This window comes from Mobula birostris, chromosome 4, assembly GCF_030028105.1.
Source record: "Mobula birostris isolate sMobBir1 chromosome 4, sMobBir1.hap1, whole genome shotgun sequence".
Classification (NCBI taxonomy): Eukaryota; Metazoa; Chordata; class Chondrichthyes; order Myliobatiformes; family Myliobatidae; genus Mobula; species Mobula birostris.
In genome coordinates, this window is record NC_092373.1 from 166,861,345 (window position 1) to 166,887,954 (window position 26,610).

General features: G+C 41.7%; 1 protein-coding gene across 3 annotated transcripts in view; it reads left to right on the plus strand.

Moving 5' to 3' along the window:
- The window catches only part of ccser1 (coiled-coil serine-rich protein 1), a 1,437,348-nt gene that overhangs the window by 192,411 nt on the left and 1,218,327 nt on the right, over positions 1-26,610 (plus strand). For all 3 annotated transcript variants that reach the window (XM_072256433.1, XM_072256434.1, XM_072256435.1), the window contains exon 2: positions 9,337-10,645. In XM_072256433.1, the coding sequence (XP_072112534.1) occupies positions 9,388-10,645 (1,258 nt within the window). In that variant the 5' untranslated portion in view covers positions 9,337-9,387. The remainder of the gene's footprint in view (positions 1-9,336; positions 10,646-26,610) is intronic.

Genomic DNA, 26,610 nt, shown 5'->3' on the forward strand with positions numbered 1-26,610 from the left:
TTTCTGCAGAAGGACTCCCAAGTCCCTCTGCATGTCCGATTTCTGGATTTTCTCCCTGTTTAGGAAATAGTCCGCACATTTATTTTCTACTACCAAAGTGCATGACCGTGTATTTTCCACCAGTGTATTTCATTTGCCACTTTGTTGCCCATTCTCCTAATCTGTCTAGGTCTTACTGCATTCCTCAATGCTACCTGCCCCTCCACCAATCTTCGTATCATCTGCATACTTGGCAACAAAACCATCTATTCCATCATCTAAATTATTTATATACAGCATAAAGAAAAGTGGTCCCTGCAGAACACCACTAATCACTGGCAGCCAACTAGAAAAGGATCCTTTTATTCCCACTCGCTGCCATGTGAGGAATGGCTTCAATATTTGGGGAGTGTCCAGGTATATTTTGTTTCCTTAGCTATGTTGTACAGATGGAAGTTGTTACTGTTAATGAGTGAGTGTACTGAAACTTTAGGCAAAGTTGATGGTAAATATGGACATTATTTGTTGCCGAAATATCAGCAGGCTCCTCTTTCAACATCAATGAAGCATCATGTATCCTTATCACAAAAATAGAATCTAGTTATTTGAAATTCTGGTAGTCTTCAATTGATAATTGGTTTAAAAATGATCAATTATTAATAATTGATAATTAGTAATAACTGCTTCTCAGTTTCTGCTTTAATTATTGCCTTTCTGCTGTAATTATTGCCTCTAGGTTTTAATTGTTTCTAAACACTTTTTGCAGGAATTAAAATAAAAGTGATCTTTAAATTTCTTATTCTTTGCCATTTTCTTTCCTTACCATTCAGTTTTCCTTTTAGTTTCTTCATTTCTCTTTCAGCAGCTGAATTTAGCCATTCTTATTGGCACTGATGTGATTAGATCCTGGAAGTGATACCTGACACTCCTTCAGTGTGATTGGCTAGGGATCTGCATGTTTGATTGCCCCATTTCTGGAAGTATAGTGGGAGATGCCCTGTTCAAACAACCTGCAGTGATGTTAAAAGGAATAAAGGCAACTCAAAATGCTTGAGGGATCAGATGGGAGAATAGGGTGTTATGAATCAGATATACTTAGTGCTTTCTCACTGAATAATACAGCGTGGGATCATTCAGAGCACAAAATACACTATGGCCTTTTATACTAATCCTATTTTATCATATTCCATCCTGTTCCCAACAACTTCCTCCAGATTTTACTACTGGAACTGGACTCACACACACTTTAGGGGCAATTTACAGATTAACTCACTGAACCATCTCTGTTTGGGATTTGGGTGGAAATCACAGCAGCTAGGAGAAACCCTCTAAGTCAGAGGGAGAATGTGCAAACTCCATGCTGGATTGAACCCAGATCTCTGGTCCCTGGCGCTATGAGGTACCAGCTCTATCCTCTTGTATGCATCTGCTTCCTTTGTGTGCACCTGCTGACCAGATGATCAGAGGTGGGATCTCTTGCGTGTGAACTTCTAGGCAGACAGATTCCAACAGTGGAAATGTTGTTGTTGTTGTTGTTCCTTATCACGCCTTGTGGTGTATCAGGTGGACTTTTTGCCATTTCCATAGCATTGGACAATTTTTTTGAGGCTGAGTTGCAAGCTCAACACAACCCAGCACGGATGGAAAGCATGTAAGGAGCCGCCCGGATTTGAACTTGGGACCATTTACTTCGAAGTCCGGTGCTGATGCCACTACAGCACCAGCCGGCGCAATGGAATCATTGGAATGATTACTATTTATTAGCATTGTGCACAGACTACTTGTCTGAATCCCTTATTCACTAAACTAATAGCTTTTACTGCTTGCTGCTTCACTTTTAAAGCCTTCAGAACTACGTTAAGCAAAGCCTTTCTCTGAAGTCTGACAGCTAACCCAGTGCATGCTTCTGAAACATGGCATATAAGAAATAAACCAATCCAGCTTTATATCTGTCCTTTTCTCATATATTAACAAATTAGAAATTCTTTATGCATTAGGATCCCTGGCTTTGGAAAAAGCTGAGTTGACGCTTGGTTTGATCCTGACAAGTTTAAATTTATTCAAATACAAACGACAAGCAGCAATGGTCTGACTGAAGCAGAGTTTTGTTTGAACATTTCTTTGTGTTTTTTTTTTGTACTCTTGCTTTACAAAGATATGCCACTTCAAAATATCCCACACTTCAGATATAACAATAGTTAGAATGGTTATCGGAGGCAGCTGCAAAGGAATTGTTAGTCTTGATGTTACCTGAAGTAATGCCACAGACTTTGCCTAATGAGTAAAGTGTCTCAGTGGCAAGGATTAATATTTATAGGGAGATTGGAACCTTCGGCTGTATGCACAAAGGAGTCTCAGGTCTATCGGTGTTCTAAAATTAGGATTCTGCTCTGAGATGGATTATCAGCTTATCCCTGCTGTTGAATGCACAGCACTGCATGAGTCCTGCCAACTTCATAGTGTAGGATTCAGATTATGAGGTGACACCTTGCAGGAAGCCGATACTCCACTGTTCAATCAGTTTCTTTCATAGAATTTAACTGCAGGAATTCTTACAAAAGAAAGGGTTTCTTTTTTGTTTCAAATGTTTTTCTCTGAAGCACAGAGGCCCTTTTTGGGGGTCATCAGCTGGTCATCAATCATTATGAACCCCAGTTAGCAAAGTACAAAGAACGATGGACATCTTCAATCAATAAAGAAAAGAATATGCATTTCTGCTGCGCCTTTCGTGATTTTGGGAAATCTCTGTGTTTTCTAGCCAAGGATGTACTTTTGATGATTAATTGCAGTTATTATATTGGAAATGTGACAGACTACTTTGGACACAATGAGCAGCCACAGACAGCAATGTGATAATGACTAGATTGCCTCTATTTCAGCAATTGCATTTGACAATCAATATTGGCCAGGCCACTGAAGTGAATGTCTTGCCTTTTAAGAGCATAAACACGATGCATGTTTTTTTTATCGAATTGAGGCATGGAGACTAAAATTCTCAGCCAGAACAAGGCAAAATCGTTCTAGCACTCAGTCCTGTACTAAAATCTGGATTAGGGTTCATGCACTCTAGCTTTTGACTCGGATGTAAGAGAACTGCCTGGTTGTGGCTAAGAAAAAGTCATGAATGACACAATGGCACAGCTAGTGGAGCTGCTGCCTCACATCTCCTGCAACCCGGGTTCAGTTGTGAGGTCGGGTGCTGTCTGTGCAAAGTTTGCATGTTCTTTCTGTGAATCCATGGGGTTTCCTCTGGGTGTTTCTTTATCCTCCCTCATCCAAAAGACATGCAGGTTGGTAGGTCGAGCAGCTAATCTAAGTTCATTCATGCATAGATGAGTGACAGAATTGGCGTGAAAGTGTGGAGAATAGGTTATAAGGGCAGTTAGTGGGGAGTGGAATTGCTCTGTGAATTGGCGTATGTCTGTTGTAAGGAAATGTGTAAAAAGTTGATGTCGTATACCCTACTGCTTAAGCACGTGTGTGCAGAGTCATAATAATATTTATTATCATCAACATAAATAATGTGAAGTTTCTTGTTTTGTAGTAGCAGTACAGCACAAAGTAAATAAAATTACTATAAAACAGATATAAATAAATATTGCTCAAAGAGGGAATACAGTAATGAGGAAGTATTCCATGGGTTCAAGGTCCATTCATAGATCTGATGTTGGAGAGGAAGAAGCTGGTTCTGAATTGGTGAGTGTGGGTCATCAGGCTCCTGTATCTGCTCCCTGATAGCAGTAAGGAGAAGAGAGCATGGCCTGGGTAATGGGGATCCTTAGTGATGAATGGCACCTTTTTGAAGCCCTGCCACTTGAAGATGAGCTCGATGGTGGGGAGGGCAGTGTGCCAGGATGGCTCTGTGGATATGATGCTGTCACTGAATTAAGTTTCTATATTTGGACATGAAGTGAAACACACGGATCAATGAAGAGAAACAAGAGTCTGCAGTTCAGTGGGTCAAACAGCATCATTGGAGTGAAATAGTCTGACAGTATTGCAGTGTCCAGATGAAGGGTCTTGACCTGTAACATTGCCTCTGCATTTCCTGCCACAGATGCTGCCTGACCTCCCAAGCTCTTCCAGCATCTAATTTGTTACACATGTACCAACATGTTTGTCTGGAAGCTAAACTTAGAACCAGGAAGAGGCTGTGGTTACACATTTTTTTGTGGAGTAGACAAGGTTAGGAGGAGATTTAGGCGGTGTTGGGCACATGGTTAAGGTGTTCGTCTAGTGATCTGAAGGTCGCTAGTCGTGGCAGCGTGCTCGTATCCTTGAGCAAGGCACTTAACCGCACATTGCTCTAGTGTCTGTGCGAGGAGTGGCGCCCCACACAGACTTCCAATCTGTGCCTTGTAAGGCATGAAAATGCCCGACGCAGGCCTCTCATGGGCTGAGTCGACGTTCCCTCCCTTAGGTGGGATATTCTGGGTGATGACATTTCATGGCTTAAGTCAGAAGAAGCAGTTTCCAGTACGGAAAAAAACAAAAGCCCAATGAGACAGATTCAAAGCAATTGGCAGTAGAACCACATGCAAGAATTCACATTAGGCAGCAGATTCCAATGATCTGGAATAGGCCAGCAGAAAGTGCAGAGTTGAGACATGTGATAACAATTTCCAAAGAGATCATGAAGGGGGAAATTATTGCAGGGTTATTGTGGGAAAGGTTAGCAAGGGTGGGGTTAATTTGGTAGCTCTGTAAAAGAGCCAAAACAAATATCCAGTGTGAATAGGTGAATAGTACCTTTACATTTCAGATTCAGTTGCTAACAGATAATGTATGCTGAGGAAGTAATGTCTGATAGCCTTGTATTTACAGGATTATTTTTACACCTTGTTAATTTTGTTGTATGATACCTTTACAATATTAACCATTTTTAAAGATTTAGTATGATATTAGAATCTTTTATTCTATCAAACTGTCAAAATAAAACCATTTGCTGAAGATTGTGGCTAGTCAATTTCAGTTAGTCTGAATGATCCAGGGATTTGAGTTCATATCTCACAGACCCTCGGGTGCTAATCAAGCAGGTTCCTTTGTTCCGGATGAATTGAATTTCTCAAGTGCTGTTGGATTAATTTCTTAAATTGCAGATTTAACTTGCGAAATTGAGCTAATCTGATTCTTTTTTGCCTTTCTTTTCTAAACGGAATTCATAGCATGAAGAAAAATTGGGGGACTTTGGGATGGTGCTTATGTTAGTGCACTAGCTTCTGGAGATCAGGATAGAGTTCAAATCTCACCAAAAGACCTGGGGAACTTAAATTCAAGTGAATAAATCTGAATCATGATGACTATGAATTCATTTCAATAATATCCTTAAGAGGGAGAAATCAGCAGTGTGACTCCACCAATCTGGTGTATTCTCAACGTAGTCCTCAGTTCAGGACAGTTTGGGACAGACAGTGATTGCTAATCTTACCAAAGGCATCCACAAGGACATTAATTGTACAATATACAATGAAATTTGGATAATCTGGCATCTTTGGGACTTTAATAGTATTAGATTGTCAGATTTTCGAGACTATGAGATATTACTGCCAGTAATAAACCAACGCATGTTTAATTCACTTTGCTTAGGGATAGAGGTATGTTCCCAACCAGGGGCCCATGGCATTAAAAATAAGGTTGGGAACACCTGCTTTAATGAAACAGGTGAGCTTAAAGGGAATGTAGGACGGAGACACCAAAGCTTTTAAAGAAACTCTTTGCCTGGAAGTACCAATGAATTTGAAGTTGATTGAGGCTTAAATATGGGTGAGGATAACAATTAGATTAAACTCCTGTTCCTCTTTCAATTTTATATCCCTAACTGATAGGAGAAATTCTTGGATTTGAGTCTCGTTTGGAAGGGGCAGCTTCTGACAGTCTAGCCTTCCTACAGAACTTCTCCAGCTAACATCATTACTTTTACACGTCTATTCACTTGATACATACCATTCACTTGAGTAATAAATGAAGGGTCCAAGTTTATATATTGCTATTCACTGCTTTGAGTAAAATTAAAAAACTTCTCTCATTGTAATTGTTCACGTTTGCAATTGTGTTCTTTGTAACTTAAGGTGACTATTATGTGTCTGAATAGTTGTGTTATGCATCATACTGTGTATGTGAGAGCAAGTACACAACATATTTGTCATATCGGTGCTCTAAGATGCCTGCATTGTGAAACCAGTTGATTAAAATCGTTTAATGCCCTCTCCTGGCCTAATTATGTCCTACAAGCTTTTACTTTCAACTTTTTGCAGTTTATCACAAATTTGCTTTAAAATACAAACTATCCTGATCCATCATTTCATATTCGCCAAGTGTGACTTTTTGGACCTTCACCCACAATTTCCCTATCTTAAGGTGCTCCAGAGGTATGACCACAAAGAAATATTGGGAGTCAACTGCAAAAGTCATTGAGTTGCAGGCCATTCATTTAAGAGGAATGTGTGATGCCCAACAGGACAGTTTAGGGAAGAGTAGGGAGAAGGGTGATGTTAAATTCAAGCACTTAACTATGAACTCTTCATAAAAACTAATCCCATTAATGGCAATAAATAAACCTCTGAGTTTATCAATCTCCCTTAGAAAAGAAAGTCAACATCCTTGGCCAGTAATTCTAGGCACATCAGGCTTTTTTTCTGATCCTTAACTACAAATTTAGGGGAAGTAGGGACAGGGAATAAGTTCAAGATTCAAGATTGTTTATTGTCATTCTTCAGTACATGAGTATAAAGGAGAATTAAATGATTGGAACAAAAATAAACCACAATAAGCATATGGAACACATTAAAAACAGGAAAAAAAAACTAAATATAAAAGCAATCCTATTAAACACAATGCATAACACACTAGTAATTGTTATATACATAGACGGATTGTAGGTACTAAAGTACATTCCCTGCTACATTCACATCACATAAATCAGTGGGGGGTTGGGGGAGAAGAGGTGTTAAGTCTGATGACTAAGTGAGATCAAGTGGGGAGTTTTATGAGTTTTTTGAAAAATAAGGTGGAGGAATTTAAGTTGCTGGTTTTGGAATTTGAAACCCTGTCAGCAGGAGTGTTAATTCAGGAATGAACAACAGGGATGGAATTTAGAAGAAGGGTGCGTTTGGTCTCATGGGGAGACCCACTGGACAAGAAAATCTCTATTGAGTACTGCAGTAGAATTCAGCGGCAGAACTCTGAGGAGCAGGGCTGAAATCCTTAATCTTCTGCTTTGTTCCAAAGGCTTGCTCCGAAGAAAAAAATCCGACTTTGACTGGAAGCAATAATGTAAATTGTTAATATAGGTGAACAGCAATAGCCTATCAGGCCCCTCAGATTGCTCTGCCGTTCACTAAAAGTGACAGGACTTTGATACTCTGTGAGTTAAGGAAAGGCAGAATATGTGCAAGATGGCAGGATTTGTGACTTACAGATGATGATGCTCACACGGGAAGGTTCCTTTGCCTCTGGTGGTGGAAACATTGGAAAATTCTGGTGAATTGGAGTGTGACCTGCAAATAGGAAATATTGGCAAGTTATTCATGGTGTTCTGGATAACACATCAGCTGTATTGATATTAATGAGATTGTTTGGGCATCATCAAATCACTGTTAGTAGGAACTTGTTTGGCACCAGGTGACTGCATTTTCCCTACATTACAATAGTGACTACACTCCAGTAGACATTAGCACTTTGAAAGAGCTTCTTCATCCTAATTAATTCTTTGACCTCAAAAATGCTTATTATCCATGGGGCAAAACAATTCCCCTGTCAAAGTATACTGACAATGTGAATGTCATTGTATAGTAGAGCAGGTTCAAATATTGCCATTCTGAGCAGACGTGTTATTAATAATAATAAGTGTTTTGTAATTGGGTTTGAGGTTGTAAGTTGAGTATTGTCTCTTCTGTCATGAGAGGCAATTGAGTGTAAATTAACTCCGATTGCGTATAAGAAATGCGTTGATATTTACTCAGTTTGCTCTCTGGATGCAGGTGTTGGTAAAAGCAGACAGGGAACAACTAACTGCTTTTTAATGAGTAGAATCTCACCTAGCATGATGTCTCCTTTTGGCAGATATACCCAGCTCTTACCGACGGAATAATTACGCTTCTTGAAGGTGTGAGCAGAGAGTTGAAACTGCCCAAAAATGGACTTTAGGTGCAGCTTTGTAAATGAATAAACACTTAATAAGTCCTTAAACATAGTGGAATGTTTACTGTTAACATTGCTGGTGTTGGCAACGTGCTGGTGGTACTCACCTCTGTGGAAAATAAAAGAAGCAGGCCTTGAGTATAGTGGTACTCAAATAGCCTGGAATAGCACTCAGTTTAATTCATGTAGATGAGAAGTATTGCACATGGTAAGACAAACCAGGGCAGAGCTTGTATAGTGAGTGACAGAACCCTGGAGAGTGCTGCAGAACAGAGACCTAGCAATGCAGATATGCATGCTCTTGAGTGTGGCAGCTCGGTTAGGCAAGGCGGTGGAAAAGGTGTTTTGTATGCTTGGCTTTATTGGTCAGAATATTGAGTATAGTAGAATAATATAATCCTACAATAGCAAGGATGTAACTACACCGGAGAGGATGCAAAAAAAAAAATAGTGAGGCTGTTATCAGTACTGGAGGGCTTGTTTAATAAGGGGAAATTAGATAGGCTCAGACTTTTTTCTTCCTGGGGTGTTGGAGGTTGAGGGGTGACTTTATAGAGGTTTATAAAATCATGAGGAACATCCATGAGATGAATAGCCTCTGTACTTTTCAGGAGTAGGGAAGTCGAAAACTAAAGGGTTTTCGTTTGCAGTGAGAGGGAAGAGGCTGAAAAGTAACCCGAGGTGCAATTTTTTTCCCCACACTGAACGGTGCATAAGTGGAATGAGCTGCCAGAGGAAATGGTAGAGGCAGATACAATTATGGCTTTTAAAAGGCATTTGAATTGGGGCATGAATTGGAATAGTTTAGAGCAGGGGTTCCCAACCTTTTTATGCCATGGACCCCTTCCATTAACTGAGGGGTCCATGGACCCCAGGTTGCGAAGCCCTGGTTTAGAGGGATAAGGACCAAATGGAGGAAAATGAGACCAGCTCAGGTATTCACCTAGGCCAATATGGATGAGATGGACCAAAGCGCTTGTTTCCATGCAGCATTAATCTATGACTCTCGTTCAAGTTCAATAATGGATAAACAATAAATGTTGGCTTTTCATCTATTTTCTTCACTTTTATCTAATGAATAAATATAAAGAAAGGTAGAATCCAATACTTGGTATTTTACAGTATCCTAACTTGAAGAAGCAACTTACTGAGGAAATTTCTAATTCCTAAAAAAATATTTTGGTGCACTAAATATTATCTTTTTCTCTTTTTGCATAGGTTAACAGGGGCTACAGTTTGACAGAGTCTGCTGCTTGCGAGACAGTGCTGATGGGGGACGCGGGACCTAGGCGCTCTACTCTGGTCTCCAGATTACCCATCTTCCGACGGAGCACTTCGAAAAGACGCGATTCCCTTCCATCTTCTCCATCATCTGTCACCAATGGAGTCCACACCTCCTCTCCATCCAGCACCAACTCCAGCTCCAGCAGTGTGGGCAAACGGAGGAGCATCTTCCGCACTCCATCCATTGCCTTCCATTCCAAAAAGACTCAGGAGCACCGGGTGGAAGCCCGTGATTCCAATTTGAATCTCCCTAATGGTGTCCAGTGTCTGGATGGGTCGAGTCGAAAGGAGAATGCTGATGAGAACGGCAAAACCAAGATGCGCCATTCATTTGGGTTAAGTGTTACACGGAGCAAAAGGATCACCAGGTCGATGACTGAGGACTTTGACAAAGGGAAGGACCCGTCTCACAACAAAAATGTCTTCATGAATTGTATTAGCTCTGGGAGATCCAGCATTGATGAGGGGGATGACTCTGGTTTCCCTGATGACCATAGCAAACATTCCGTCAAGCACTCCAGCAGAAAACTACTTCCCAAATCCTTTTCCACGCACTATAAGCTTTCGAAGAATGTTGCACGGAGTCCGTCAGTAACACCGGCAGATCAGCCCAAGGTGTCACCAGAAGCCAACCTAGATACATTAAGGCGACCTGTAATTGAAGAGTCCTCAAAGTATCTGCAGGTCGAGAACACAGAAGGTTCGTTGCATTCACCTCTGCTTTCGAGCGACAATACCACGATACTAACCCCATCAGAATTTGTGCCAATGTCCGCAGACTCGGTCTCTGAGGCTGATAAGGAAGTATTAGTCTCTGCTGATCCGAATCACGACATTTCTTTGTTTGACACTGCTGTTGTCCCTACCTGTGTGGACTCTCCCAGCTTGCCTGCTCAAGTTGTGTCGTATGCAGAATGCAGCTTTCACGAAGAAACAGCACAGCTTTCAAGCCTGGAGGTCCTCAAAATCCAATCTCGCTATTCCAAAGGAATGCCTGAAACTGAAGGAAGTCCACGGATGGTTGGCAGTTTGGAATCAAAGGAAACGTGTGATGTTGACACTCCGAAGCAAGTGAACAACCCTATTGCTGAGGAAATTGCTTCTGTTTCTCATGATATGTTCTCAACTGACAATGGATTAGAGCTGATGGATCCTTCCACTGGGAAGACTTGTATATTAGCTAGCACTAACTCTGTCCCAATGATGAAGCAAGAGAAATGCCACGGAACATCTCATTCAACAGGTAGGACCAATCTATACTCCAGCATTAATATCAATTTAAAACATTCAGCCATTTCTACTCTGTCTTATGCTTCCACTCCTCTATCTCTTCCAGCCTCATAAACCCTGAATATTTTTTAACCATCTTCACCCTGGCTTTTATGTCCTTAATTTTTATTGCCCTTTTAGTGACGGATGCACCCCATGGCCGTAGGCATAGTTATCTCATTTAGTTTGTCTGGCCATCTCTCTTCCTTCATGTAGATCCTTAAACCCTTATCACTTTGACCAAACATGTGGTCACCTGTTCTATTACATTATTATCTGGTTTCATCCCAGATTTTGAGTTATGGGGTTATGCAGCATGGACATCGACTCCTTGGAGTGTAGGAGGCTGAGAAGTGATCACAGAAATATATAAAGTCACGAGGGCCATAGGGAGTGTAAGTGGTCTTTTGTCTGGAGTTGGGGAATCAAAAGCTAGAGGGCATATTTTTAAATTTAGAGATGAAAGATTTAATAAGAAATTGAGACCTTTCAACAACTTACAGAGCAAGGCAGTAACCAGAGTTTCCACTAGTCCGGTTATGGAGATACCTGCTGGCAGATCCATGCGTGTCTCCAGGAAGGCTTGCTTCATGGTTGAGTACAAAAACCTGTCCTGTGTCTAGTTGGGTATGAGGTTCTGTTCCTCCGTCTTGTATTGTATGTTCAGAAAAGTCTTTTGTCAGCAGGTGTTTTCCTCTCCTACTTGCATTGAGGTAGTGAGAAGTGTAGACAGATTCAGTGGAGGGGAGGTTGGTTTGCATGCTGGTCTGGGCTGTGTTCACAGTTCTCTGCAATTTCTTGTGGGCTTGGATAGCATAGTTGCCATAGCAAACTGTGATGCATCCATATAGAAAATGCTGGAGGAATTCAGCAGGTCTGGCAGCATCTGTGGAGTGGAATAAGCAGTCGACATTTGATCCGAGACCCTTCATTGTCGACTGCTTATTCTCTCCATTGATGCTGCCTGACCTGCTGAGTTCTTCTGGTATTTTGTGGGTTTTTGTTGGTTTGGATATCCAGCACCTGCAGAATCCCTTGAGTTATGCATCCACATAGGATGCTTTCTATGATGCATCTGTAAAAATTGGTGAGTATCATTGGCATTCTACTGAATTTCCTTAAGCTTCCAAGGAAGTAAAGGCATTGGCATGCTTTCTTGTCCATAGTATACACGTTACTGAGCCAGACTGATGGTTGGTGATAGTTACGCACAGGAAGGTAAGTTTTCAACCATCTGCACCTCAGCACCAGTGATACAGATAGGGTACATCGTCTGTCCTGAAGTCAATGACCTGCTCTTTTGTTTTACTGACATTGAGGAAAACTTTGTTGTCTTGCCATCATGAAACTGGCCTGTCAGTCTGCTCCCTGTATTCAACGTCATTGAGTTGTGACCCACTATAGAGGTACCAAACTTGTAAATGGAGATGGAGGGAATTCAGTCAGATGGACATGAATAGACAGACATTAGAGTAGGGGGATGAAGATGCAGCCTTGTAGGGCACCAGGACTGTTAATATCTTTGCAGATATTGGAGGTCAAAGAGGACACTGTGAATCTCCTGAGATGCTCTCCAGAGGCTTTGAGATCAATGACATAAATTAGGAAGTCTTCAAGCTACCATATCTGTACTTGTTGAGCAGCTTGCCTGCTTATATCACATAACTATCTATCCAGCTCTAGCTGACAGAATTGTAAGATCACAGCTGACAATACTTAATAAATAATGTATAAGGAAAGAAAACTCTACCTTGTGGAATTTAAGTTTTGCTAATTAATCAAATATAAAAAAATCTAACAACTCTCAATAAATAAACTACAAAGTAAGATAAACATCTTTCATGTCTGTTTCTTGACTTCTAAAAGCACTTTTCAACTAATGAAATATACGAGACTTGTTCAGTGCCATTTGTAATGGGAAAATGACAAATACATTTTTTAACCTTGATCTCTTCACTGCTGTTGGAAAGCAATTAGTCTAAACTGCTAAACATTAACTGCTACCATGAAATATGTGAAAATACAGCTGCTTCAATGACTGAATTTAAAGCAACACCACTTTGATCCAACAGTAAAGATATTAATGACCTAAGTTCATTTCAGAGCAGTAAACTTCCAGAAGAATACAGGGAAGGCACCAAGCTGGTTTAGCCAAATGGTATCAAGAGTGGCAGGACCTGGCACTTGAAAAGGTTTGGCTTGTTTTCTCAAAGGAGGAAATTTGTGGGCTCAAAATAATAAAGAGCCTTGAGATCAGCATCAGATTCTATTTATTAACAGTGACATTTATGATGTGAAATTTGTCATTTTGTGGCAGCTGTACCACTGAAGAAGAAGAAGAAAGCCCTTAACTCTGAGTGGAGTCATCGGGACGCCGTCATGACGGCGTTTTTTTAACGGGCTTTCTTATTTTTACGAGGCCGAGTTGCTGGCTCGACGCTCAACCCAGCACGGATGGCAAGTGTGCAAGGGAGCCGGCTGGATTTGAACTTGGGAGCCTTCGCTCCGAAGTCCGGCGCTGATGCCACTACGCCACCAGCCGGCCCTGTACCAGAGAGACACAAAGTTATTTTAAATTACTAAAATAAATAATGCAAAGAAAAGGAATAATGAGATTGGGTTTAAGAACCAATCAAAAATCTGAGGGGAGAGGGGAATCATTGCCTGAATCATTGAATGTGGATTTTCACACACCATTACTTCCTCCCCGATAGTCGTGGTGAAAAGAGGGTATGTCCTGGATGGTAAGGATCCTTAGCGATGGATGCCACCTTCTTAAGCACTGTCTCTTGGAGACAGGTTAAAAATAGTACTAGTGCTAGAAGGGACAGAGAAAATAGATTGAATGTAATTGGAAAAATAAAATGGATTATGAATCTTTGGAATTCTCAGCCTTGGAAGCTGTGGAGACTCACTTATTGACTGTATTTAAAAGTGAGATGGACAGATTTCTGCATATTAGGGGAACCAATAGATATGGTGTTACGTAACCAGCAACAATGAGTATCAATCAAGTCAGGTTATATAAAAACAACCAAACATTTATTAAACATGGATTAACAATAAAAAAAACAATCAAAGACCTTAACTGGAAGTTAACCGCTATGCGGCCATTCAACAAATTGCCACTCGGTACTGGTTAATAAATGCAGAAACAGTTCTTAAAGCGGTAAAGTCAAATACAGTTCTTAAAATGGTAAATTCGAAAGTCCAACAGATTTATACATTCAATTGGGAGAGCCTTCTCTGGAGAAGGATTTCTTCATAGACGCGACTTTCCTGCTGGTTCTGTCCAAAAGGATTTACGTTGAAGGAAATAAATGGTTTAAAACAACTGACTTTTCTTCTGGCGAGCAAATCCTGCATGAACTACCTTACTCTTTTGGCAGGAGTTATCTTCAATGCAGGTCGCTACTTCTTAAATGAATACTCAATAAGGCCGATCCTTTATTAAACTGCCAAACATTACTGACTTCTCTTAATCCTTCATATCCTGTACTTCGATAAAGTCTTCACTCTCCAATACTACTGAAAAGGTACATCGACAGATCTAGCAGAAATGGGTAAACTGCCAATCCAGCACTATTGTACCTTACAATAGAATGTAACACTCCGTTTTAAAAATGAAACTGCGTCATAAAACAAATACGCAACGGAACGGAGACACTGACTAACGTTCTAGCTGGAAAACTAACTGCGTCACCAGGGGTCTTCCCTTTTATACCCGTGGTGAACATGTCATCATGTGACCTCACATCAGCGGGAAAATTACATCAGGAGACCTTCAAAGGACCATTACATCATTCTCACAAGAAAGTCACAAGATCTCCTTGAGGTATGTAATACTGGATACACAACAGGAAGATGATGTTGAGGTAGAAGATTAGCCATGATCTCATGGAATGGAAGAGCAAACTTGATGATATGAAATGTCTACTCCTTCCCCTTTCTCTCATAGTTTTAGGCTTTGGATGAGATGATTTGCTGTTTGAAGTGATGAGTTGTTACGATTTAGAAGTCATTGCCTGAAATAACTGGGAAGGTACTTGCCTTTCACAAGGGGAAGCAAGCAACGAGTGGGTCTAATTGCAGAGAGCCCTTTTGTAAGAATATTGATTAGCCAAAGCTGTCTCCTTTCCTCGGATCATTCTCTGGTTATTGAACTTGACACTAGCTGAAAATACTCACTGAAGACAATTATCAGACTAAAATGAAAAACGTCAGACTTTGGTGGAAATACTGGTATTTGTCAGATTTTCATAATTTGTAATTTGAATTCTCATTTCCTGAAGCCTTTTTGATTTTGCCTGAGTTTATAAGGAGAGGTAGAGAGGCAGCAGATGGAAAAAAAACATATAGTTAATATTTACCTATATTTATGTGAGAATAATTATAGTAAGTGATTGGATTTAGAATGGTTCATAGAGTAATAGAGTAATACAGCTCTGACAGTCATAGTCATACTTTATTGATCCCGGGGGAAATTGATTTTTGTTACAGTTGCACCATAAATAATTAAATAGTAATAAAACCATAAATAATTAAATAGTAATATGTAAATTATGCGAGGAAATAAGTCCAGGACTAGCCTATTGGCTCAGGGTGTCTGACCCTCCAAGGGAAGAGTTGTAAAGTTTGATGGCCACAGGCAGGAATGACTTTCTATGACACTCTGTGTTGCATCTTGGTGGAATGAGTCTCTGGCTGAATGTACTCCTGTGCCCAACCAGTACATTACGTAGTGGATGGGAGACATTGTCCGAGATAGCATGCAACTTAGATAGCATCCTCTTTTTTCAGACACCACCATGAGAGAGTCCAGTTCCATCCCCACAACAACACTAGCCTTACGAATGAGTTTGTTGATTCTGTTGGTGTCTGCTACCCTCAGCCTGCTGCCCCAGCTCACAACAGCAAACCTGATCGCACTGGCCACCACAAACTCGTAGAACATCCTCAGCATCGTCTGGCAGATGTTAAAGGACCTCAGTCCCCTCAGGAAATAGAGACGGCTCTGACCCTTCTTGTCGAAAGCCTCAGTGTTCTTTGACTAGTCCAGTTTATTGTCAATTCATATCTCCAGGTATTTGTAATCCTCCACCATGTCCACACTGACCCCCTGGATGGAAACAGGGGTCACCAGTGCCTTAGCTCTCCTTAGGTCTACCACCAGCTCCTTAGTCTTTTTCACATTAAGCTGCAGGCCTCTCAGCCCACTGAGTCCATTCCAAACATCACCTACATTTGGTACATACCCCTCTGAGCCCTATCCCTCCAAGTGGTTCTTAAATGATCCTACTGAACCTATCTCAATCACTTTTTCTGTCAGCTTGTTCCATATACTGTACTCAACACCCTCTGTGTGTAAACGTTTTCTCCACTCATCCTAAACCTATGCTGACCAGTTTTAAACTCCTTTGCAATGAGGGAAAAGTCTATTACTGTCCACCTTATCTATTCGTCTCTTAATTAAAAAAAGAATTCTGTGAAGTCGCCCTTCATTCACTTATGTTCCAAGGGATTAAGATTAAACCTGGCCAGTCTTTCTCTTTAACTCAAGCCCTCTAATCCTGGCACATCCTTGTAAATTTTCTCTGCACTCTTTCCAATTTAACCACATCTTTACTTTTGAAAACTAACCAAAACTGTACACAGTCCTCGCTGAAGACTTAGGCAATTGCACCATAATATCCATAATCAACACTCTGAATGATGAAGGACAACGGCTAAATAATTTTTTCTCCACCCTGTCTACTCGTGATGCTCTTGGCTAATAATAAGTCTAAAGTGAGTGTGGAGAAAGAAAAATAAATCTGTGTTTTTTGAAGGGAAAAAAAAACATTAATTATGAAACTCAGTTAAGGACTTCCGGTAAAATGGAGGCGAGTTTGTGTGTAGCAGGCTTTCAGGGGCCAACCAAAGGTGCTTTTTCCTTTGCTAAATGTATTTTTTATGATTGCCTGACAATTGTACTCCAAGAACTTCGGGTACTGCAGGGCTACTCCATCAGCGAGCTGGTCGTTGATCAGAGTAGCTGGTATTGTGTCAGCTGCAGAGACAGCTGGGGTGTTGAATGTGCTGACCGGGATGTTGGGAAAAGAGCTGGCTGAAATGTTGGGAAAGAAACTGGTCAGGATACTGGAAGTGCCCACCGGAATGTCGGAGGAGCCATTTTGGGTTTCGACAAGCTTACCCGGCTGCAGACCGCATTGCTGCTTGCCACACGTAGGCATCAGAGTTGGGGAACAAAGGCGGCTTGCAGTGTAACCATGGGAGATTGTCTTGGACATTTCACTTGCGATTACAAGACTCTGTTAGGCAGTGATAGTGTAAGTTGCAGCAGGCCTGTTACCCTTGTCTGATGGCACGACAGACAACATGGAAGCTGTGTAGCCTTGGTTGTAGCGAGGACAATGCCTCAAGCCACGGGCTTGCCTCCTGCTGCAGTCCAAGGGAGGAAGTGCCAGAGGTGGTGAAGCGTGGCGTCCGCGCTTGGCAGGGGCCTGGCCTCTCCTGTTGGTGCTGGCCTCCCGTGTTCGTACAGTGGAATTACAGGCTGGATTGTGTGCATGGGAGGCAGGGTTTGAGGGTTGGCACAACATTGTGGGCCGAAGGGCCTGTAATGTGCTGTACTATTCTATCTACGCACTGTCAGGAGACTGTACTATCAACTGCGGGATGTGTCACTGTGGGTCTTGGACTACATACATGTTCTTTTTCATGTGAATATGCTTCCTCGCTGGCTGTTTTGAATGTTTGGTTTTCATCTTGGTCCCAGAGAAAAGCTATTTCATTCACTGTATCTATTATGGTTGAATGATAATTAAACTTGATTTGGTTTGGATTTTCTTTTCAATTCTCTTTACACAACTTCAGCAGCTTAATTTTGGAGATAATTTGGTGTAGAATTAAGGACAGAGAATAGAAGAAGCTATTGATGAGAAAGTAAAGGGGAATATTATTGACAGAGAGGAAATGGAGGGGTAATTATTCGGAGTGTCAAGGAACTATTGAGGAGACTGTTAAGGGATAGAGATCATAAAAAGGCTATTGAGACAGTAAGCCATTTCTAAACTAAAAAGCCTCAGGGCCTCGGAAGCATGTGTATCCCAGCTGATGTTCTAAAACTAGGCCAGAAGGAACTTCAGTTATATTCACAATTTCTTTATTTATACTCAAGATGAACATGATCATCTTCAAGAAAGGAAGCAAATCTGATTGCATTAATTACAATTGGAGATCCCTGCTCTCTGCTGCAAGGAAAGTCATCACTGCGATCATTCTCAACTGTGGCCTCCCACTCTCTCTGGAGTCGCCTCATTAATTTTTAGTGTGGATGCATCCATTTGGAGGCAATGGGAGGATCCAGTCTTCAGGACCTGATATTCACTATGCAATGACTCTAAGAGAGGTGCAGGGAGTGGCACCAATCACTAATTTGGTGTACAAAGCACCATTGCCACTCATGTGGCCTCTTTGCATGATACTGTCCTTGATATTATAAGAGGATTTTCCATAGGATCTACCCTTTCAGCATCTAGTTACAGCAGGGCCTTAGGCTGCTGTCTTTCACCACAAAGCCTTTGTCTTGCACAGCCAACACGATCTATTGTAAAAAGCTTCCTTTCAAAAATCAAGGATTCTGATAAGACCCTTCCATGTCACCTGAACCCTCTCTCAGCAGAGGCAATCAATTTACCATCCCCTTCAATGCACCAGTGATTGTAACGTTTGCTTTCAGAATCAGAATTAGATCCAAGTTTATGATTGCTGTCTTATTGTTGTTTTGTGGCAGCAGTGCAGTACAAAGATATAAATTACTGTAAATTACTAAAAATAAATAGTGCAAAATAAAGAAATAGTGTGGTACTCTTCATGGACCTTTCAGAAATCTGTTGACATAGGAGAGGAAGCTGTTCCTGAATCATTTACAGTGTGCCTTTGGGTTTCTGATGGCTGTAATGATAAGAGGGCATGTCCCAGACATCAAGGGTCCTTGCTGTTGTTGTTTCCTGGAGGCATCACCTTAACAAGGTATCCTTGATGGTAGGGTGTGTTGCACCTGTGATGGAGCTGGCTGTATCGACAATCCTCCACGGCCTTTCTGATCCTGTGCTTTGACGGTTCATACAACCAGTCAGAATGCTTTCCACTGCATAGAAATTTCCAAATCTCCTCAAACTCCTTGTGAAGTAGAGCTACTGGCATGATCAAGACCTCAAAACACATGGTCTACTGGGCAGCAGTGATCTCTTCCAAAACTTTAATTACCTATCTCAATGCACTGGAAGGATACCACCAATGCTACCTGTGCAATATCCTCTACACTGGCAGGATAAGAAAATTAATGACAACTTTCTCTCCCAGGTGAACATCCCCGGCCGTGAGGTCTCAGTTGTACTCAGTCAACTACAGTGGGTGGGTCATATTATTTTCATTCCCGGTATCAGACCTCTGAAACACATAACCCTTTGTAAACTTTACCATGGTGAAGCATTTCCAGAAGGGTTGAGGAAAAACAGAGAAATATAGAAAACCTACAGCACAATACAGGCCCTTCGGCCCACAATGCTGTGCCGAACATGTACTAACTTAGAAATTACCTAAGGTTACCCATAGCCCTCTATTTTTCAAAGCTCCATGTACCTATCCAGGAGTATCTTAAAAGACCCTATCGTATCCGCCTCCACCACCGTTGCCGGCAGCCCATTCCACACACTCACCACTCTATGCATAAAAAAACTTACCCCTGACGTCTCCTCTATACCTCCATACAAGCACCTTAAAACGGTGCCCCCTTGTGTTAGCCATTTCAGCCCTGAGGAAAAACCTCTGACTATCCACACAATCAATGCCTGTCATCATCTTATACACTCCTATCAGTTCATGTCTCATCCTCCGTCACTCCAAGGAGAAAAGGCTGAGTTCACTCAACTTATTCTCATCAGGCATGCTCCCCAATCCAGGCAACATCCTTGTAAATCTCCTCTGCACCCTTTCTATAGTTTCCACATCCTTCCTGTAGTGAGGTGACCAGAACTGAGCACAGTACTCCAAGTGGGGCCTGACCAGGGTCCTATATAGCTGTAACAGTTTCAAAGAATGGTCTTAAAACCTCCCTGAAAAGTGAATTATTGGTCCATGATCATTCGAAGAGGAGAAACTTGAGTCCATGCATTGGGAGCACACAGAAGCTCAGCATAAGCAGTGGACATATTGCACCTCCTCACAAACTAGTCAACTCCCTACCCGAAGCCAATAACTCCCTACGCCGGCTGTATCAAAATCTGTGGATCTGACATTGGCCTTGTCAGTCAACTTATAACCTCCAACAGTGAAATGGAAATAAGTCACCCTTGATCCTGGGAGAGGGGGTCAATATGAAGAGATTGGGAATATATAGGGGGAATTACCGAGAGAGAAAGTAGAAGAGGCTATTGTTAACAGAATAACATACACTCAGGAGAGGCTATCACAGAAAGAGTTGAATGCAGAGTTATGAACAAAGAATAGTACAGCAGTGGAGAGCTGTTCCCACAATGTTGTGCCAATCTTGATGACAGTTGATATTAAATGTCCTCCTGTGCACCTTCCATATCCCTCCATTCCCTTCATATATGCACGTGTCTATCTAAAACCCATTTAAACTGAACCAAACTACCTGTTTCCAGGAGTAATCCATGTCAAGCATCCACCTCTCTCCATGTTAGAAAAAAATGTGCCCTCATGTCACTTTTAAGCTTTCCTCCTCCTATTGAATTGACCTTTTTTCTTACATCCTTCCCATATATGAGGAGTAAACATTTTTAAGTCTCATCTCTGTCTAAGTGTGCAACATGCAATCATAGTAACTTATAATACTTTATAATAAATAGAACAGTCAATGTAACATAGAAATACATGCAAGTCCACATGAGTCAATCAGTCTGATGGCCTGGTGGAAGAAGCTGTTTCTGAGCCTGTTGGTCCTGGTTTTTATGCTGTGGTACCGTTTCCTGGGTGGTAGCAGCTGGAATAGATTGTGGTTGAGGTGACTCGGGTCCCCGGTGATCTTACGGGTCCTTTTCTCACACTTGTCCTTGTACATGTCCTGAATCATGGGAAGTTCACAACTGCAGATGCGCTGGGTTGGCTGCACCACTCTCTGTAGAGTCCTACGATTAAGGGAGGTACAGCTCCCATACCAGACAGTGATGCAGCCAGTCAGGATGCTCTCAATTGTGCCTCTGTAGAAAGTCCTTATGATTTGGGGGACAATACCAAACTTCCTCAACCATCTGAGGTGAAAGAGGCGCTGTTGTGAGGTCCTCGGTGATGTGAACGCCGAGGAACTTAAAGCTGTTTACCCTCTCAACCCCAGAACTGCAATCCACAACCAGCTCCTTTGTTTTTGCAACATTGAGGGAGAGGTTGTTTTCTTGACACCACTGTGTCAGAGAGATGACTTCTTCCTTGTAGACCACCTCCTTATTGTTTTGAGATAAGACCAATCAATGTAGTGTTGTCGGCAAATTTAATTAGCAGATTAGAACTGTGGGTGGCGACACAGTCATGGGTACACAGGGAGTAGAGGAGGGGACTTCAGTATACAGCCCTGAGTCAGAGGTGTGCAGGTGAGGGAGCCCACTTTTATCACCTGCCGGTGATCTGACAGGAAATCCAGGATACAGATTTACAAGGCAGGGTCAAGGTCAAGGTATCCAAGCTGCCTGTTGAGCCTGGATGGAATTATGGTATTGAATGCTGAACTGTAGTACAAGAACTGCATTCTCACATAAGCATTTTTCTTTTCCAGATGTCTAAGGACAGTATGTGGATCGGTGGCTATTGCATTGTCTGTCAATCTACCTAAGCTACCTGAAAGCATGTCTGCTGATGTTTGACTTTTTTACCCTAGGGAAAATATTCTGACTACCTATCTTTGTATCCATAATTTATATTAAAAAAATTGGATTACTCCTGTAGCTCCATCAGCTTAGACAAGGGTGACATACTGTTAATCCTATAACAGAATTCAATGTTTATTTAAATTACCTACGTTTCCACTAATTTAGTTCTGCAAAGAATCTTTGATTTTTGAAATTATCAAGTCCCTTCTTACACCCCTCCCCTTCAGTTATAACAGTTAATAAGCAAGCATGCAGACCTCTTCTCCTTCTCATGTCCATTGCTTCCCACTGTGTCTGCAGGAAAAATGGAGTAATGTTGTACTTAAATGGTTAAGTGGAATTTCTGTCACATGAGGGTAGAGTGAGAGAGGGAGATAGTGAGATATGCTGTGTGAATTTTGTGTTGTAATTTTCTGATTACAGCAGCTAATCATTTACAGCAACGAGTTTCTTAACAGATTTGAATTTGGTAGGAATTCATTTCTGCTGTGGGAGATAAGAAGCCTCAGTCCATTCATTAGAGAGGAAATTATTCTCTGAGTTGGGGGTTGGACTGGCAAGAGAATGAGGTTAGAATTTCAAAACTTAAACCTTTTGTTCATCTGTCAATGCTGCTGACTTCATCAATATCTTTTTAGCTTTATGCAAAATCCATTTTAGATCTACTGATCAGTGCTCCTATTATCAGACTGCTCGGAAATGTGATTAAATTATACAATTATGCTATTTGAACTACAGCAGGCATCTTTTCTTGTAAATTTATTTTCTTCCTTTTTCAGTCTGTACCTGTAATATAGGATTTAGTTTAGCTCATAGTAATGTGACTTGTAATTTTGGTATTTCCCCCAATAAATCTGTATCCAATGCTTCACGAAAGTATAGTGTATTTGAATTCTTAGCATTTTATCATCTCAAAAAAACTTTCTCCTCATGTTGCTACTGATTCTTTTGCCACTTATTTTTATTTTTTGAGCTTTACTGACTGAACCTGCAGATAAAGTATCAAATAGAAGTTGGTCCTGGATCACTTGAGCAAAACAGGAATAACAACTTAAGCATACTGCTTCGAAGGTCCATTTATATTGTCAAAGTATGCAAGTACAATATAACTCTGATATATGTCTTCTCCAGATAGCCACAAAATACAGAAAACCATGGGGGTTGTTGGAGAGAAACACCATCATCCATCATCCACCACCCCCCCGACACAAAAAAGAAAAGTAAACAAAACTCACAAACCTCAAACCCCCTGCTCTTCCCTCGCACAATAAACTAACAGACTGTCCACACCCCCCAAACCCCTCCCTCACAAAAAACAATGACAGTACCATCATATCCTCAGCCCCTCCCTTGCAAGAAAAAACAGTGACTGTCGCATTCAATTGAAGTTAATGAGATCAAAACATTAATTAGATGTTTCAGACCTGAATAAAGTGAATCGGTTTCATACTCACAAGTAGACACACGTGTGTTTGGAAAGCATCAAGTTGGATAAGTTGGATAAGTTGCTGGGACTGGATGAGATGTACCGCAGGCTACTGTGGGAGGTGAGCGAGGAGATTGCTGAGTCTCTGGTGATGATCTTTGCATCATCAATGGGGACGAGAGAGGTTCCGGAGGATTGGAGGGTTGTGGATATTGTTCCTTTATTCAAGAAAGGGAGTAGAGATAGCCCAGGAAATTATAGACCAGTGAGCCTTACCTCAGTGGTTGGTAAGTTGATGGAGAAGATCTTGAGAGGCAGGATTTATGAACATTTTGAGAGGTATAATATGATTAGGAATAGTCAGCATGGCTTTGTCAAGGGCAGGTCGTGTCTGACGAGCCTGATTGAATTTTTTGAGGATGTGACTAAACACATTGATGAAGGAAGAGCAGTAGATGTAGTGTATATGGATTTTAGCAAGGTGTTTGATAAGGTACCCCATACAAGGCTTATTGAGAAAGTAAGGAGGCATGGGATCCAAGGGGACATTGCTTTGTGGATCCAGAACTGGCTTGCCCACAGAAGGCAAAGAGTGGTTGTATACAGGTCATACTCTGCATGGAGGTTGGTCACCAGTGGAGTGCCTCAGGGATCTGTTCTGGGACCCTTACTCTTCGTGATTTTTATAAATGACCTGGATGAGGAAGTGGAGGGATGGGTTAATATGTTTGCTGATGACACAAAGAATGGAGGTGTTGTGGATAGTGTGGAGGGCTGTCAGAGGTTACAGCGGGACATTGATAGGATGTAAAATTGGGTTGAGAAGTGGCAGAAGGAGTTCAACCTAGATAAGTGTGAAGTAGTTCATTTTGGTAGGTCAAATATGATGGCGGAATATAGTATTAATGGTAAGACTCTTGGCAGTGTGGAGGATCAGAGGGATCTTGGGGTCTGAGTCCATAGGATGCTCAAAGCAGCTGCGCAGTTTGACTCTGTGGTTAAGAAGGCATGCGATGTATTGGCCTTCAATCATGGAATTGAATTTAGGAGCCGAGAGATATAGAACCCTGGTCAGACCCCAGTTGGAGTACTGTGCTCAGTTCTGGTCGCCTCACAACAGGAACGATGTGGAAGCCATAGAAAGGGTGCAGAGGAGATTTACAAGGATGTTGCCTGGATTGGGGAGCATGCCTTAAGAGAATAGGTTGAGTGAACGCAGCCTTTTCTCTTTGGGGCGACAGAGAATGAGAGGTGACCTGATAGAGGTGTATAAGATGATGAGAGGCATTGATCATGTGGATAGTCAGAGGCTTTTTCCCAGGGCTGAAATGGTTGCCACAAGAGGACACAGGTTTAGGGTGCTGGGGAGTAGATACAGAGGAGATGTCAGGGGTAAGTTTTTTACGCAGAGAGTGGTGAGTGCGTGGAATGGGCTGCCGGCAATGGTGGAGGAGGTGGATACGATAGGGTCTTTTAAGAGACTTTTGGGTAGGTACATGGAGCTTAGAAAAATAGAGGACTATAGGTAAGCCTAGTAATCTCTAAGGTAGGGACATGTTCGGCACAACTTTGTGGGCCGAAGGGCCTGTATTATGCTGTAGGTTTTCTATGTTTCTATATTTAGACATAATCTTTTGTGTAGCACAGTAGTGCAACAATAAAGTAGCACTATTACTGCTCCAGTGATCCTTGTTCAATTTCACCGCCGTTTGGAAATTGTTTATATGTTCTCCCCTTGACCTCATGGGTTTCCTCCAGGTGTGCCTGCTTCCTCCCATGACCCAAAGACATAAGGGGTAGTAGGTTCACTTGTCACATGGTTGTAATTGGGCTGTGATGGCCTACTGGACTGGAAGGGCCTGTTAATGTGCTGTATCTTCAAATATATATCTATATTTAAAAAAATCAAGGACATGAGATGATTGATAACATTTAGAATCCAAAGATTCAACTTGTGCAGGTAGTTTCAAAAACCTAATGGATGTAGAAAAGTAGTCGTTCCTGAATCTTGTAGAACTTCAGGCTTCCATACCTCCTGCCTGACAGTAGCATCAAGAAGGGGGCAAGGTGCATATGGTGGACATCCTGAATAATAGATGCTTCCTTCATAATGCAGTGCCTCATAGAGATGTTGTCAGCGCTGGGAAGGCACGATACAACAACTTGGAATTTTCAGCAACTTGTGATAGCTTAGACTGAAAGCAATTACAAAGCAACTAAGCCAATCAAAAGAGATGTACTGTTCCTGACTCACTGTGGGGCACAGTGTTCTTCTGAGGGTGGACGAGCAGAATCAGGATCAGATTTAATATCACTGGCATATGTCATGAAATCTGTTGTCTTGTGGCAGTAATGCATTGCAATACATAACAAAAACTATAATTTGTAATAAGATATATTTATTTATTTCTCACCCCTTATGTGTCATGTGTATGTATACTTTTCCCTCATATTCAGGTCTTCTTCAGAGGCTTGAGAGCTTGAGGGTTTGGTGCAGTATCCTTGCTATTCTTAGTTAGGTGCTCTTCTGGACCGAGATCTCAGATGTTGTTCCTAGCATTTGTTGGAGCCACTCTCCCAGTCCAAGTGTCACAGCTCCAAGGGCTCTTATCGTCACCAAGATTACTCTAGCTTTGACCTTCCACATCCATTCTGTCTGCTCTTTCAAGCTCTGGTATTTCTCCAGCTTCTCATATTCTTTCTTCCTGATGTTACTGTCATTCAGGATTGCCACATCTATTACCATTGCGTTCTTCTGTTTTTTGTCCAGTATTACTATGTCTGGTTGTTTGGCAACCTGCTTCTCAGTCTATGTTTGGAAGTCCCACAGGATCTTAGCTCTGTCATTCTCCACTACCTTCTTTTGTGTTTCTTGTTTGGACTTGGGAGTGTCCAATCTATACTCAGCACAATTCCCGCAACTTGGTTGTGCTGTTCAGTGTATGCTGTCCCTGCCTGCGTCTTGCAACCTTTGACAATGTTCTGGATAGTTTCACAAGATTCCCTGCACAGTTTGCATCCTGGGTCTTGTCAGTTGTGATAGACCCCCGCTTCTATTGCTGTTGTGCTCAACGCCCGTTCTTGTTCAGCCATGAGTAGTCTCTCTGTGCTGTCCCTCATCCATGCCATTTCCAGACATTGCTAGGACATTCATATGTCAGCCACTTCTGATATCTGACATCCCGTGCAATGGCTTGTCCCGCCATGGCCTCTGGTCCCCTGGTTCTGCTTCACCTACTTCCATTTCCATATCCTCTGCTTGCTGTCTGATGTTTTCTCCTAGCAGGTTATCCTTGGGGGCCATCTTCCTGACATACTCATCGATGTTTCGCATTTCTTCCAGGACTGTGGCCTTGCCAGTTCCAAGTCCCCAGCCTCTTTCATTCCAGCAGGTGTACAGTCACTTGACAGTGGACTTTGGATGGAATCCTACATATAATGTTAGTAGTTTCCATTTGATGTCAGCAGCTTCCATTTCATTCCTTAGCTAGCGCACTATTGCGGCTGAGTATCTGATGACTGGTAGGGAGAATGTGTTGATGCCTCTGATCTTGCTCTTCCCATTTAGCTGGTGTTTTAGGACCTGTCTCACTCTTTAGAGGTACTTGGATATTGCAACTTTCC